This window comes from Hemitrygon akajei, chromosome 8 (genome assembly GCF_048418815.1).
Source record: "Hemitrygon akajei chromosome 8, sHemAka1.3, whole genome shotgun sequence".
In the NCBI taxonomy this organism is placed as follows: Eukaryota; Metazoa; Chordata; class Chondrichthyes; order Myliobatiformes; family Dasyatidae; genus Hemitrygon; species Hemitrygon akajei.
Genome location: NC_133131.1, coordinates 33,087,648 through 33,105,038, shown reverse-complemented (window position 1 = coordinate 33,105,038; position 17,391 = coordinate 33,087,648). Strand labels below are relative to the sequence as shown.

The 17,391-nt window shown below is 40.8% G+C and overlaps 1 protein-coding gene across 2 annotated transcripts in view; it reads right to left on the bottom strand.

Annotated features, from left to right (window-relative positions):
• Nucleotides 1-17,391, bottom strand: part of galnt17 (polypeptide N-acetylgalactosaminyltransferase 17) — a 462,724-nt gene that overhangs the window by 408,504 nt on the left and 36,829 nt on the right. For both annotated transcript variants that reach the window (XM_073053568.1, XM_073053567.1), the window contains exon 3: nt 10,290-10,473. In XM_073053568.1, coding sequence (XP_072909669.1) covers nt 10,290-10,473 — 184 coding nt within the window. The remainder of the gene's footprint in view (nt 1-10,289; nt 10,474-17,391) is intronic.

Here is a 17,391-nt window from a genome sequence, read left to right as displayed (position 1 = left end):
TGTGGGAGAAAACTGAAGCACGCGCTTCATGAGAAGAACAAGCTTTTATAAACGAAGTCAGAATTGAAGTTCGAACTCCGACACCCAGAGCTGTAATAGGTCGCACTAACCACTACGCCACCATGACGCCCCTGATCTAGGTGAGTTGGTTTGTTGGAATTAGTGGCAGGTTTCCAAAGGTTATGTCATTAAACACTGAAGCATAAGCTAACTAGGATTCCGGACGATATGCATTTACCTTCCCATTAGTATTCCATTGACCTTCATGCTTTTGTGCTCTGCTCGTCACAGATAAAAAGGGATCTTGTGCTTTTATGTCAAAATAACATTGTGGCATTGATTGGTTGCCCTTTGTACAAATGAATGAAAAGTTTAGAGCAAAATCATCTCTTTTCTACAGTTTTTATTGTGGCTTGAAGGTTACTTCTGATTACATCTTAGAAAGCTTTTGACTCAATAATGCCACATTGGGAGAACACACAGCAATAACTGCTGGAACGATCAAGGGCTCTTCAAAAATATCACATATTGTATTAAAACAATTACTTAAATAAACCATTATCCTCTCAAAGACATTCATAATTGATTTTAATTGCAGTCATGTTGAAGTTCTATATATAATGCCCTCTTCTCATTACTACCATTTCAGTAAAAGTACATGAGCTTGAAGACACACATTTAATATTTTAGGATAGCTTATTCTCCTCCACAAGCAGATTTCTGAATGGATATTGCACCCATGAACCCTTACTCACTACTTGCTCTCTTTTAGCACTATTTAATTAATTTATATATATATATATATATATATATTTCTTAGAATTTACAGTATGTTTTATGTATTGCACTATACTGCTGTTGTAAAACAACAAAGTTCATGACGTACAGTATGTCAATGTTAATAAATATCATTCTATGTATTATGTATGGTGCACTAGATTGCAATTATTTTTGGGTAATTGCAATCTAACCCAAAAATATGTGAATTTTGGAAAAAGGTATGTTGGACCAGATTGTGCTGATGTCCAGCCAGACAATCCTCAAAAACAAAAAAAAAACAGTTCCTTGCACTTGTACATTACAGCAGAAGAATACAGAATATGCTGGGTCCAGGATGGTGTTATGGATGGGTACAAACAGTATGTGATTTGTGATGTTGTGAGGTGAGTGATTGACACACAGCATGTGTCAGCTTTGTTTAGGTGAATTGTGGATAGATTGCCAGGGGCAACTTTCACCCAAATATGATTGTTGACATATATATGTAAAATTACCTGCAGTCATAATTTGAACATGATAAAATGTGCTGAATAGATCTAATCTTTACACTAAAATGTTTAATCTTGTTGTGTGTGGATTATTTACATTTAATTGCATCAATCTCTTAGATTGACAACCTATAGCCTCTGATGGGCTAAATATAATTTTGTGTGGGACACCCAAAGATATATTGGCTTTGGAGAAGAGAAGATTTTCCAGGCGAATAAGAATCAAAATCAGGTTTATTATCACCAGCATGTGACATGAAATTTGTTAACTTGGCAGCAGCAGTTCAATGCAATACATAATATAGATGAGAAAAAATAAATTAAATAAAAATAATAATAATAAATAAGTAAACATATATTGATTAGATTAAAAATCATGCAAAAAACAGAAATACTGTATATTTTAAAAAGTGAGGTAGTGCGCAAGGGTTCAATGTCCATTTAGGAATCGGATAGCAGAGGGGAAGAAGCTGTTCCTGAATCACTGAGTGTGTGCCTTCAGGCTTCTGTATCTCCTACCTGATGGTAATAGTGAGAAAAGGGTATACCCTGGATCCTGGAGGTCCTTAATAATGGATGCTGCCTTTCTGAGACACTGCTTCCTGAAGATGTCCTGGGTAGTTTGTAGGCTCATACCCAAGATGGAGCTGACTAGATTTACAACCCTTTGCAGCTTCTTTCAGTCCTGTGCCCACCCATACCAGACAGTGATGCAGCCTGTCAGAATGCTCTCCATAGTACATCTATAGAAGTTTTTGAGTGTATTTGTTGACATGCCAAATCTCTTTAAACTCCTAATGAAGTGTAGCGGCTGTCTTGCCTTCTTTATAACCACATCTATATGTTGGGACCAGGTTAGATCCTCAGAGATCTGAACACCAAGGAACTTGAAACTGCTCACTCTCTCCACTTCTGATCCCTCTATGAGGATCGGTATGTGTTCCTTCATCTTATCCTTCCTGAAGCCCACAGTTGGCTCTTTCATCTTACTGACATTGTGTGCCAGGTTGTTGCTGCAGCACCACTCCACTAGTTGGCATAACTCACTCCTGTACACCCTCTTGTCACCACCTGAGATTCTACCAACAATGGTTGTATCGTCAGCAAATTTATAGATAGTATTTGAGCTGTGCCTATCCACACAGCCATGTGTATATAGAGAGTAGAGCAGTGGGCTAAGCACACACCCCTGAAGTGCACCAGTGTTGATCATCAGCAAGGAGGAGATGTTATCACCAATCTGCACAGACTGTGGTCTTCCAGTTAGGAAGTCGAGGATCCAATTCTAGAGGGAGGTACAGAGGCCCAGGTTCTGTAACTTCTCAATCAGGATTGTGGGAATGATGGTATTAAATGTTGAGCTATAGTTGATGAACAGCATCCTGAGATAGGTGTTTGTGTTGACCAGGTGATCTAAGGCTGTGTGAAGAGCCAGTGAGATTGTGTCTGCCATTGACCTATTGTGGCGATAGGTAAATTGCAATGGGTCCAGGTCCTTGCTGAGGCAGGAGTTCAGTCTAGTCATGACCAACCTCTCAAAGCATTTCATCACTGTAAATGCGAGTTCTACTGGGTGATAGTCATTAAGGCAGCTCACATTATTCTTCTTAGGCACCAGTATAATTGTTGCCTTTCTGAAGCAAGTGGGGACTTCCGCCCCTAGCAGTGAGAGTTTGAAAATGTCCTTGAATACTCCCGCTAGTTGGTTGGCACAGGTTTTCAGAGCCTTACCAGGTACTCCATCTGGACCTTCCTCCTTGCGCGGGTTCACTCTCTTTAAAGACAGCCTAACATCGGCCTTTGAGACAGAGATCAACATTTAAGAAAAGTTTGGATGAGTACATGGATGGGAGGGAAGTGGTGGGCTATGCTCCAGTTGCTGTAGTCCAGATGGGACGAGGGAAAATAACTGTCCAAAGGGCCATATCTGTGCTGTAGTCTGTGACACTATGATTCTATAAACAAAATGGTTTTACAACACAGATGAAACCGGATTTTGTTGAAAATGCTTGCTGAGTGAGGACCTAGACATTCAAGACTGGCCAACATGCTCCAGGTCACCATTGTAGTGAAGAGAGGATTGTCTTGAGCAAAAGTAATGCAAGATAACCATGGATATCTGAAGGAAATATGCCTGTCGATATTTCAATAGAAATCAGCATGGACAGACATTGTAATTGGTAAAGAGCCATTTTGGCAAGTCTATTCTTCATGTCCAGGGGTCCTATGATCAAAAGGTTTGCCTGTAATTGCTGTCCTAATGGAGGATCATGGACCAGATCGTGATTGCAGGCATTGAATAGAATTATTGATCTGGACTGCTACAAATGTATGTTAGCTGGGGCTTGGAAAGAGTAAGAAATTGTGGTAATAAAAGCTGCATCACAAACAGATTGAGTTGAAGGCAGCGACGGGGGAAATGAGGAGGTGAGTGATTGCCGTGACCCAAGATGCGAGCTGCTTTCTGACAAAGAGCCTGTATGTGGACACACTTCGCTGCTGAGCAAAGGAGCAAGCGCAGATTCAGCAGCATTCTGTTTCTCGCAGTGCAGCCCCCACTGGTGTTGAGCCGCCATTTAATTATGCACAGCAGCAGGACGCTGCATTCATGAAAGACTATTTCAAAAGGAAGGGCAATCGATTAATCAAAAGAACATTGTGCTTTTTTAAAAATATAAATAATCAACAGCAATGAAAACATTGTGCAATAATTTACAATACATCCATGTTATTCATGTTTTTGCAATATCCTTGGAGGTACTTTTCCTTCATACCCTTGATAATCAAGAATTGGCTGTGGGATGTTCAGCTTATGCCCTGAGCAATACAAGTCTCTTGATCTCTAGCACCAGAATCTTCATTTCGATCAGGAGGTCTGTTTGCTCAATGTAACGAAGATCAGCCAGCAGCAGGCCCCAAGCATTAACCAGCTGAATTGTTCTGATCCTGGAAAACCAACCCTAAGGGTTTAACTTTCAATTCCATACGCTGAATTCAATAAAGATGGAAATTTGATACTACTGCCAAAAAAATGACAGTATAGGCTGCCAAATTCTGAAAAAAAAAACCCAAATGATAATCCATCCCTATTTGTTCCAAACTATGAGTGTTTTCAGTGGTTTAATACCTTCAGAGTTGATGGCTGTAAAAGCAACCACAGTCCTTTCAATCCAGCTGATTTCCTATTGGTTGCATGAAGTAATGGAAATCGTCTTGTTGGTTCTTAAAAGCAACTTAACAGCTTTACACAACAACTATCATTCTTGTCCACAACCAGGAACTGAGATGATTACAGCAGGTGTTCAGCAGTTTGGAGGCTAAACCCAGCTGCACAGAAGGAAGTTGTGTGCTAAGTCTGAAAAAGTGAGAATTCCTTAGGTTTGAAAAAAAACACAAGAAGTTATTAATCAAGAACACTTATTACGACCAGGTTACATCAGAAAAGTCGTCTGTATCACTGAAGTGATCTATCTCAAGGCCTATAGATAAGCATTATAACCTTTGTATCATGAAAGAAGATCATGTGTGACTTCATCCAGCACTGAAGGCTTCTGATACCTATCTACTTTATTAATACCGGCCCCTTGTGTATCCTCTATTTTCATTACTTCACCACTGGCAGCTCTCTCTTCAGAAACCAAATCTTTGCAAATCCCTTCCTAAGTTTTGCTGCCTCACTTCTCTCTAATGTATCTATCTTTCTTAATATTCCTTTTATGTGCTTTGTGTACTCTATCTCCTGAGAAGCACCTTGCTATGTTATATTACTTTAAAGGACAGAAAATTAAAGACAAATACTGAAATATTTATTAAACAATAGAGTTGAAACAAACCTTCTAGTCCAATGAGCTGCACTGCCCAGCTATCCACCTATTTCACAGTAACCTGATCACAGGACAATTTACAATGACCAATTAATCGACTAACCAGTACATCTTCAATTGCGGAGGCAACCAGAGCACCCAGCAGAAACCACCATGGTCGGGGGAGAATATACAAACTACTTACAGACTGCACCATCATTGAACTGCCAACTCCAATGTCCTGAGCTGTAATAGCATTGCGCTATCTGCTACATAACCATGACGCCCAAAATACTGGGAAGAAGCAAATTACAGAAAGATGCAATAGCTCAGCAGAGATAATGGGGAACAATGTAGACTGGGATAATAATTGCAAAGAGTAGGATTGTAAATCATTTAAGTGTGTGCGCATTTTCCCATTTCAACACGAGAAAGGAATGCTGGATCTCATTGAAGGGAATTAAGTACACCAAGCAGGGATAAATATCAACACACTTAGAATAATTATAGAAAATGACAGGAAGCAACAAGAAACAATCATTCAAACTAGAATAAAAATAAATGAAAATGTAAGTATTGACAAACAAGTTGCTGTGGGTCGAGATTGTCAGGGAGTATGCAGATAATAATAGAATTCAGAAGGGCAGAGCAAAGTCAAGATGGCACTAAATGGCAACTCCTTTTCTTGCATCTTTGTAAACAGCTCTATTTCTATCTTTGATATCTCTTTTCTCCCTTTTCAAGGTTCATATTGAAGACCCTGAACTGCGGTTACACTCTGACTGGTACTTTGTCGGAATGGGCCCGATCTCTGGGCCTTATGACCAGCCGCTTTTTCATAACCCAAGGACGCAGCCTGGAAGACTAGTATGCTTTCAAGGTTCTGGATTTTCATGGCTCTGGAGATGTGCTGATTCCAGGCTGGTGCCCCTGACTGAGGAGTCGCTGGAGAACACAGAACATTGGGACCAATGCCGTAGATTGTGTGTCCAGAGATCTGCGCCTTTCTGGGGCCAACTCTCTGGGCAGACAGACAGACAGACATACTTTATTGATCCCAAGGGAAATTGGGTTTCGTTACAGCCACACCAACCAAGAATAGTGTAGAAATATAGCAATATAAAACCATAAATAATTAAATAATAATAATTTAATCATGCCAAGTGGAAATAAGTCCAGGATCAGCCTATTGGCTCAGGGTGTCTGACACTCCAAGGGAGGAGTTGTAAAGTTTGATGGCCACAAGCAGGAATGACGCTCAGTGTTGCATCTCGGTGGAATGAGTCTCTGGCTGAATGTACCCTTGTGCCTAACCTGTACATTATGGAGTGGATGGGAGACATTGTCCAAGGTGGCATGCAACTTGGACGGCATCCTCTTTTCAGACACCACCGTCAGAGAGTCCAGTTCCACCCCCACAATATCACTGGCCTTACGAATGAGTTTGTTGATTCTGTTGGTGTCTGCTACCCTCAGCCTGCTGCCCCAGCACACAACAGCAAACATGATAGCACTGGCCACCACAGCCTCATAGAACATCCTCAGCATCGTCCAGCAGATGTTAAAGAACCTCAGTCTCCTCAGGAAACAGAGACGGCTCTGACCCTTCTTGTAGACAGCCTCAGTGTTCTTTGACCAGTCCAGTTTATTGTCCATTCGTAACCCCAGGTATTTGTAATCCTCCACCATGTCCACACTGACCCCTTGGATGGAAACAGGGGTCACCGGTGCCTTAGCCCTCCTCAGGTCCACCACCAGCTCCTTAGTCTTTTTCACATTAAGCTGCAGATGATTCTGCTCGCACCATGTGACAAAGTTTCCCATCGTAGCCCTGTACTCAGCCTCATCTCCCTTGAGCTTGGTAAAAACGAAGCAACAGACTTTTAACATTGTAAATCAGCAAGTTGTTTGTTATGTCTCCCCTCTCGTTGTGAAATGGGAACACCTCTTTTTCCCTTATTAGAGAGAGTATGTTGAATGCCGGTTGAACGAGTAGTCTTTGGGGTACTACAACTCTGTGTCTTCATTGATGCTTGAGTGCTCGGTGGATGGCGCTGATCCTTTTTGCTGTTGGGGTTGGGGGAGACGATGTTGCTTTGCTGCTGCTTGTGCTTGGGAGGGGGGAGCTGTGGGTGGGGACGCTTTGGCTTTCTAACGCTTAACTGTCATTCATTCTTTGGGGCACTCCTCTGTTTTCGTGGATGTTTGTAAAGAAAGAGAATTTCAGAATATATATACATACATTTCTCTGATATTAGATGTACCTATTAAAACCTACTGAAATATCCACAATACCTTTCACATCAGTTCAGCCAAGCCATCCCATGAATTCCAGCAATAGTTGTTAAACACTTTGGTTTAAAGAGCTTTATATCCTACAAAGGAACAGCTTCTTCCCTTTTGTCATTGAACCCATGAACACAACCTCACTACTTTTTGATTCTACTTTTGCACTAATTATTTAATTTAACTATTACATTTATATATATATATTATTTGCAGTATATATACTTAAATATATACTTAATGCAATTCACATTTTTTCTATTATTTTGTATTGCATTGTGCTGTTGTCACAAAGACAAGAAATTTCATGACATATACTGGTGATATTAAACCTGACTTTGATCTGTACTGAACAGTATCTAGTACATATTCCTTTTTAATTCATGTACTATTCCCAGCATTGTACACAGTTAACATGCAAAACCACATTTCGCTCTTGTTTTCACATGACTGTTAGTTTTACCCCAATGAGTCTGCTCTAGATTATGGATCAATGGCAGGTTACAGCACCTTAGTCAGTACTCTATAAGTTGTTTGTGAATGCTGAGGGAGTGCCTGCAAGTTACTTAATGAGCTGGCATCCTTGTGGAGATCAATCCCGTCTTCGTTCATGTGTTCCACAAGGAAAGCTCACCAACCATCAGCAATAAGCAAGATTATCCTTCACAAAAATCACTGACAATCTGGAAAAACTGCATAATAATTATAGATGTTACTGTTACTCCATATTTGAATATCTCACATTGGGCTTTCTGCTCTGGTATCAAAATGGTTCCAGCACAAGACACTATTGATATATGTTTGAGACAAAGGTACATCTTTCACCCCTCAATCTATTTGCAGCTTTTGATCCAATTAACCATGTCACCCTTCTCCAGTAGCTGGGATTATAATAACTTGATTCCATTCTTCCTTGTTTAGCAATAGCCAAAGAATCCTGGAAGACAAATCTTCCTCATCTCCACCGTTCCCTCTGGCCTGTGAAAGTATTACTCCTTAGCCCCTCTGATTTCCCATCTATATGTTGCTCCTTGACATTTGTGTCCATTTTCCCAGATTTGCTGAGATTTGCTCAATCTGGAGTCATAGTCATAGAGACATACAACATGGAAATATGCCTTTCGGCCCACTGAGTCCTTGGTGAACAATCATTCTTGTTCATTAATCCAAAGTTAATCCCCATTTTTATTTATTTTTTTCTCTCCATATTCTATTCAAATCTCCCATTCTACCACTCACCTCCGCTCAAGGGCGATGGCCAATTAACAGCAGGCAACTAACTTACCAATGAGATGTTTCTGGATGCAGAAGGATACTCACAGGGGGAACATGAAAACCAGGCAAACTCCACGCTGGGAGCACTGGAGATCAGGATAGAACCCGGGTCTCTGGTACAAGGAGATAGCAGCTCCACTATCATGCCACCGCACTGCCTATGAACCTCCTTTGACTCCTCGCCACCTTGAAACTGTCACCCTTCTCAACAAAACTTCAGCACTGGATAAGCAAGATAAACCTTCCCAATTACCATCAGTTAAGGTGAAGGCCTTGCATTCTCCGAATATTTCTCTTGGCTAATGACTCCATTTCTGTCCCTGGGAACTTCCTGGCACTGTTTATCCTAGCCCAAAATTACCTGTTCAGCACTGGGTAAGCAAGATAAATCTTCCAACTTACCATTGGTAAAGGTGAAGGCCTTGCATTCTCCAAATATTTCTCTTGGCTAATGACTCCATTTCTGTCCCTGGGAACTTCCTGGCACTGCTTATCCTATCCCAAAATTACCTGAATCCTTTTTTTTCTATCAGTATTCTGCAAATGAAAACTTTTTTTTCCAGACTGAAATATGACTAGAACCATTTCCAGGTCATTTCAATTCATTCAGGAGATTTGATCAAGCATTTTTTGTCATAAGTTACACTTGCAATTCCAAGGTAACAAAGTCCCTCAGAGCCATGTGACATGACACCCATTTTAAAGCATTGAGCTTAACCCATTTGCTGTGGGGGGAGTACCCATACTGGGCATTCTCAGGGCACTATGAATTTGCTCCCACAGCTCACAGCAAGGTGAAACATCCTTCTGACTTCCTTCTGCAAAATGCTTGCATCGCTGTTAAAACGAATTTGAAACTTGGTCACAATTGGAAGCTAAGTGCAGTGCACTAAAATTAAAATGGTTGTTAGTGTCCCTCATCCATGTCATTTTAATATCTCCCAATGGATACAAAAGAATTTCTACGCAGCTATTCCTCAAGTCCAACACCAAGATGCATTATAAGTAATACAGTATTATAAAAAATATTCACTCATAAGTAATACATGCAATACTGAGGTAACAACATACCACCACATCATTTTCAACCTATACGTAGGAAACGTGTGTAAGTACCAAGTAAAAGAGGCTCACATTTATTTTCAATTAAGACTCTTATAGCCCATAAGGAGTGAAGATATTCATTTAATTTTAATTTTGAGCATTCTCATGAGAAGATTTCCGTCAATTCCGATTTAATTTGAACTGAATGTGAGTTGATAACATGAAATTCTTCCACAGGAGTTGAACAAAATTTAATTTGACACTCATATTTGGAAAGGCCATTAGAATGTAAAACATCAGAATACAAGCAGATCTCCAAATAGAATATATTCATAGATCAACAAGGGTATTATCCCTTCATGTCAACAAAGGGACTACACGCTTACAAAGCACTCACATCAAAATATGATCTACAGAAAGTGCACCATGCTTTCACTGAATATTTCCCAGGAAGATACATCAAAGATTGAATTGTGAATATCCATTAATAAATTTGTGGACATCATTAATAACTAAGAAACCATGCTAAATATTGTTAACAACGCAAGCCAAAAAGAGTTAATGACAAAATTATTATTAGCATTTTGCACATGATTGAAGAGGAGTCACTTACCTACTCGGTCGATAGTCTGGAATGGATCGATCCAGTGAAATCTTGTTACTCAGGTAAGTATTGTATCCATATTTCTCATATGCCCCTGCGGCTTCTCTTTCCTCTTCACTTGTAAGTGTAGCAGGCAATCCGCCCTGACCTCGGCCGCCAAATCCTTCAATGAGCCCAAGGGACTTTGACAATCCTGAAGTGGAATCAATGAAGCATGAGACCATTTTGAAAGTAGTGCATTAAATACAAATAATTTATTCATTCCTTCTTGCATGTTTCAGGCTTTCTAATATTGCTTTAGAAAAAAAAATGAAGCAAGCATAAAAAATACATACACGATGGATGAAAGCTCACTACAGCTACAAGTTGAACCCATCCCAATTTCGTGGCTAGAGACACGATATTCCTTGCATCAGAATGTTTGATAAAATAAAAACAACTTTATTAACGCTGAATCCAGGTTTCACCTGTGCTATTCATTTGATTTTAATTTTGAGCATTCTCATGAGAAGATTTCTGTCAATTCCAATTTAATTTGAACTGTATGTGAGTTGATAACATGGAATTCTTCCACGGGAGCTGAACAAAATTTAATTTGACAACCATATTTAGATTGTCGGGGAGAGAGAATCAAAACCTACTGTCCCATTTTAAAATTACAAAGTGGATTCATGGCTGAGGGAATCACAACACTCATGAAGCCCTCACTTCATGATTATCAGGAGTCTTGTCCAGAAATATGTTAGGTTATTGGAGGAATCCACCAGAAACAACTTTAAATCCATCTCTGTACATTGTGGGGCTTCAAACACTACCCAGGTTGCTCCTTCCTCCTGTGAGTTGCTTCTCGGGGGAAAACAGTTGGGCCGAATGGACCTACTCCTCCAACAGGACCGCAACCTCGTCATAGAGTTTGGAGGCTTGCCTGCCTCAATGACCCGGAGAGGCAGCTGGTGTCAGGGCCTTGTGCTTTGCCTCTTGGTAGGGTCAACCATGCCAAACAGGTCAAAGGTTAGAGGTCAGACTAAGAGTGGTCCACCGGTCCTTCAGGTTCGGGTATTTAGTTCAGGGCTAATGGTAAAAAAAAAGTTGTAATGGAAACAGCAAAAAACAGCTGCCCTAAACGCCAGCAGCGTAACAGGCAAGAGACCCACTGGAAAGCATCCATAGCTCCATGGAAAGAAGCTGGTCATGTGAAAGGCTTAATTTTTTTTTAACATGCTTCCATACCATAATAACATAATTCTATGCCAGAAACATGCTGAAACTAATTTCTAACAGCAGGACTCTAATCATAATACTTTTGAGCTATAGTTGTTAAAGGCAGGTTAGTCACTTCCCTTGTGAATTATTCTGTTATAATTCAACTCCTGGTGCGTGAGAGTTTCCCCATGCAACGGCAAATCTGACAAGCATTCGTTTGGTCCTTGTAAATTTGCATTCTGTTTCAATTCTAATACACTGGGAGGTTTCTCTTTAAAGCAGGAATTCAGTCCTCACGGGGACTGACCAGAAATGCCCTGTCATCAATTATCTAATATGACCTAAAATACTTCAAAATGCATTATTACCTTGCTTATTAAACTTGAAATTAATAGACAATGTCATTATCACTACACCCAGATCTCTTTTTGTTAACTGTTTCAACTATGTGCGGCTTGTGAAATATGATTCTACTTTACGGCCCGAAATTGTCAAGGTCAGATTTTGTAACAAACGATTTGGCCCTGGAACTGGTTGTACGCAATTAAGTTGACACTGTAATAATTTTGCAATGATTATTGTTGTGATTTTTACATAGTGTTCAGTAATTTGCTGCTCTCCCGCACCCTGCTGTTACACCATCTTTCATTTTCCTATCTTACACTGATAGTATCGCAGAACTGGAAAATGGCACAACGCATGAGTAATGCAGTCAGTCCCATTCTTACAGCCTTTCCCTGTCACCTTCCAATCTTTCTGTCAAGTATCGCTTGCTAAAATTGATTGCCTTCACCACACTGTCAAGTCATGCATGTCAGATACTAAATATTCATTGTGTTTCAAACAGCCTCCTTTTTTCACAATTCTGTGTCCTTTAGTTTTGACTTCTCTTCCTGTCGGCTGTTCCTATCTATCCTACTCATTGGTATGATCACTTTTCTCAAGTGTCAAATCTTTCCCGGTCTACACAGGAAAGGCAATAGGTCATATGGAAACGGTCAAGAGATGTGCTGCATTGCTGAAGACTGGCATCCCCATTTGTTAATTTCAACTCCAGATATTCGTGTTTGCTCCAATGAAAACTCCAAGAAACGGTAAATGCAAGCAGGTTTCTTCCACTGAGGTTGGATGGGACTAACACTAGGAAGTTGACAGGTTAAGGGGAAACATGAGGGGAAACTTCTTCGCTCAGAGGGTTGCGAGATCGTGGAACGAGCTGCCAGCGCAAGTGGTGCGTGCGAGCTTGATTTCAATGTTTAAGAGAAGTTTGGATAGGAACATTGATGGCAGGGGTATGGAGGGCTATAGTCCCTGTGCAAGTCAATGGGAGTAGACAGCTTAAATAGTTCAGCACAGACTAGATGGGCTGAAGGGAATGGTTCTGCACTGTACTGTTCTATGACTCTACGACTTTAACCATGAATGTGACTAAGGACTGGTATTTGGTGCAAGACCACTTCATCTGAAACCAAGTGTGACAGATACTTTGCCACTTCTGAAGGTTTACCGCTGTAGTATAAAGATCTGTCTTAAAATATGACCAAAGCTTGTAAAAATGTTATATAGTTATGAATTCATGCATCCAAGGACAACCATTCAAATGACATTTCCAAGAAAACAGATCATGTGATGCTTCTTTTCATGATTCAGATTTAAATTTACCACAGAGTAAATTGCATAATTGATCGCTTATTGCTGATGTACCAATTGCTTCATTAGGCCAGTCATTTCCAATTCTGATACACAGCAGTGCATCTGCCATTTTGCCTGTGTAAAGTAATGGGTTCAACTCTCATTTCAGCTCAATGCAAACTAAGTTGGGGCTCTTGGATCCAAAAGCAGGACTGAACAGTCACAGAAAAGAAAGAAACACAACAGTCAGTGGAGCTGTTTATACATATTCCACAGTGCATACTCTACTCCCAAACTTGTAAGTGTTTATTCAGAGAACGAAACTAAGAAAATAATGTTTGGCTCAATGATAATTCCACAGTCTCAGGGCAAGGTGTGGCAAGTGACTTCAAGAAAGAAGCTGACTCTAGGACAGAAGGCATAAAAATGCACAGAACTTTGCCTCCCTCGCCCCCCCCCCCCCCAAGGCAGCCTTGTGCACCCGATCTCTGGCTGCCAGTGACACTGAGCCTCTAAGGGCTGACAAACAATCTGCTGGAGGAATTCAACAGGTCAGGCAGCATCTGCAGGGAAGAAATGTAAAGATACAGTACACTGTCAAGGGCAAGATTCTTTAACCGTGTTGATGAGGAGAGGGATCTTGAGGTCCAAGTTTATACCTCCCTAGAAGTCACTACACAGGCTGATAGGGTGATTAAGAAGGCAAATGGCATGCTTGCCCTTATTAGTCTCGGCATTGAGTTCAAAAGGCAGGAGGTTATGTTGCAGCTTTATAAAACTCTGCTCAGGAAGCGTGTGGAGTATTGCGTACAGTTCTGGTCACCCCACTACAGGAAGGATGTTGAAGCTTCAGAGAGGATGCAAAAGAGGTTTACCAGGATGCTGCCTGGATTTGAGGTCATATGCTGTAAGAAGAGGCTGGACAACCTTGGGTTGTTTTCTCTGAAGCGGCAGAGGCTGAGGGGAGATCTGATAGAGGTTTAAGATTATGAGAGACATAGATAGAGTAAACAGACAGAATCTTTTTCCAAGAGTGCAAATGTCAAATATCAGATGGCATGCACTTAAGGCGAGAATTTAAAAGGTGATGTGAAGGACAAGTTTTTTTTACACAGAGTCATGAGTGCTTGGAATAAACTACCTGGGATGGTGGTAGATACAGAAACATTAAAGGCTTTTAAGCGATGTTTAGCTAGGGACGTGAATGTGATGGAAATGGAAGGAAATGAACAGCACGGTAGCTGATGCACCATCAATAACTCACTCTGAGATGTAAGAAGCGAGATATCGGCTTTTATTGACTGGAAGAATGAACAACACTACATCCTGGAGAATGAGGCCGGGCTCAGGCCTCAATCGCCTTTATACAGGGGTCTGTGGGAGGAGCCACAGGAGCAGTCCAGGCAGGTATATGTAGTTCACCACAGTAGCATAGTGGTTAGCACAATGTTTTACAGTAACAGTGATCCAGGTTCAATTCCTGCCACTGTCTGTAAGGAGTCTATACGTCCTCCTGTGATAGTGTGGATTTCCTCCAGGCACTCTGATTTCCACCCACAGACCAGAAATGTACCGATTGGTAGGTTAATTGGTCATAGTAAGTTGTCCCATGATTAAACTGGGGTTAAATCAGGGGATTGTTGGGCAGTATGGCCTGAAAGGCCAGAAGGGCCTTTTCTGCAAAGTATCTCAATAAACAGATAGATAAATGAATAAATAAATAAATAGATGAGATTAATTTTGATAGCCATTTGATTACTAATTATCTTGCAAAACATTGTGGGGCGAAGGGCCTGTTCCTGTGCTGTATTGTTCTATGTTCTATGCTCTAAACTTGTGTTGGCGCGTGGCCAAGTGGCTAAGGCATTGGCCTAGTGATCTGAAGGTCACTAGTTCGAGCCTCAGCTGAAGCAGCGTGTTGTGTCCTTGAGCAAGGCCCTTAACTACATGTTGCTCTGCAACGACACCGGTGCCAAGCTGTACCTTGCCCTTCCCTTGGTGGTGTGGAGAGGGGAGACTTGCAGCATGGGCAACTGCCGGTCTTCTATACAACCCTGCCCAGGCCTCTGTCAACATCGAAATCAATGGACAGCCGAAGAGAGCTAACTTAACTCTAACTTAACCTCTGTTTGTGACAAATACAAGAGCAAATGGAAAGACAATTTCTTCAATAACTGCAACATTTCTTCTGGTGAAACCATCTGCGCTTTAGAAAAGATTGACTTTCCATTCACTCCTTCACTTCAATCTCAGTCATGCGATTGCTGCTCAATTGCACACACGCCAAGGATCAGGAGGCCCAAGCAGCATAACTTGTAAGCATCAAAAGCTTGCATTTCATTCTTAAAAATTCTGATCAACAGAGCAAAATAAATATCCTGCCGAAATCCTGGAATGTGAATTACCTCATTTAATGTCACTATTTTTCAGATAATGCTGTCAATTTAACCCACTAGCATCAATCGTGTCAGGCACTTATTTCCAGCCTACGCTAGTTTACTTTCAGCTATGGATAATGACAATGGACGTCCAAGAAAAGTGATTTTGAACTTTTGAGCAACGTAGGGACAGCATGGGTGGAGATGGGTGATCTGTATCTTGCCTGGAAAAATGCCCAGAAGACATTTACAGTGCAAAAGTTATAATCTTCTAACTTTATTTCTCAATGTAGCTTAACTACTCTTCTGACTTGGGCAGAGATTGTGCACAATACCCTAAATTATCTATTGACATATCAGTAATGAGGTTTGTAAAATGATTGTTTTCCTTCTCACAGAAAGTATTAAATTCTAAAAAGAAAGGAATAGATTTGATTCATTAACAAGTGCTCATTAACTTTAGCAAGTGGAACAATCACTCAACCCTCATTAAAACCATCAGATTGTCTTTATAATGAAAATAAAATGAAGCAGATTCGCTTTATCTCATTAACAGCAACTAAGAGGACTGAAAACCTTCTTTGAAGATGGAGAGTGCTATTGTTTCTCCAGGTCAGTTCCTTGGATCACTAAGAGTTCATAAAATGACCTGTTATTGATAGAGGACTGATGAAAGATCTCGTCCTGCATTGTTCACAGTTCATTTCCCTTCACAGATACTGCCTGACCCAGAGAATTCCTCCAGCTCCTTTGTGTGCTGCTGCAGATTATTACCATCTGCAGTTTCATGTTTATAATATAGAATGCTTTCTTTTCCGTTTCTCCCACATCCAGTACTGCAGCACCAAAATATTCATGAGGATCTAAACAGCCAACCAGTAGTCCTTGATGCAAAACTTAAAATATAGAAGATGCAAAAAGCAGTATTTGGTAATTTTGTGCACATCCAGTGCTTGATGTTTATCTGGATCACAATCCAAATGACATTACAGAGTTCCTTCAAACGTAAAGGGGAAAACACACACACAACCTAAGATATCCACTGCTATCAGAGAAAAGATTTTGCCATTCTCAATAATGCTGCAAAACGGGGCTGCCGATTATGGCTGCAGTGCATACTGATCGCTGCGAACCAACAAGATTGACGAACCAACAAGATTGAGATCAGCAGACACAGCAAACACTGCGCCACTTGCTGATCATCCGTAAATGTTAGGCCATGTGAATAGCCTCCAAACTCACTGACGATGTGGAATGCTTGATTCTGCCAGGTGACTGTCAGCATAAGTCTTGGTAACATTTCATAACAGTGTTTTTTTAATTCAACCACCCCCACTTGTGATAAATATAGCTGGGAAGTGTCATCAAAACTTTCCATGCCAGTCGCTTGGGAGGAAGGATATAATCAAAGAATATTTACAGAGTGATCTTGTGGACTACTTTGTCCTCTTAAAATGCATCAATACCCATTAACCTCTAACCCCGTGAGACGAAGATTCAAGGGCATATTCATTCCTCAAACATCTAGACCAAGATTTCAATCCAGATCCTCCCCCCATTCCATACACTCATACCCCATCTCAACAAATTCAATCCAAGCCACAAACACTATTTTGTCATGGTGCTTCGCTCAGTCAAAGGCTTCTTGCCACCCAATGAATCTGTTTTTGTACACCCAATGCACTGAACAACCTTTGCCGACCTGGGGCAGCTGCAAGGGGAAGTCTGACTGTTGTCCCACAGACTGGAAATTAAACTCTCACCAGGCTGACAGTCAAAGACACTGTAGCTACCAATCCAGCCAACTTCCAACCAGAAATTAAAGTAAATAGTCATTCCATTGGTTGCATGATCAGGTCCAATAACACAGCAGCTGTGCTAGCTGTAAAAAAAAACTG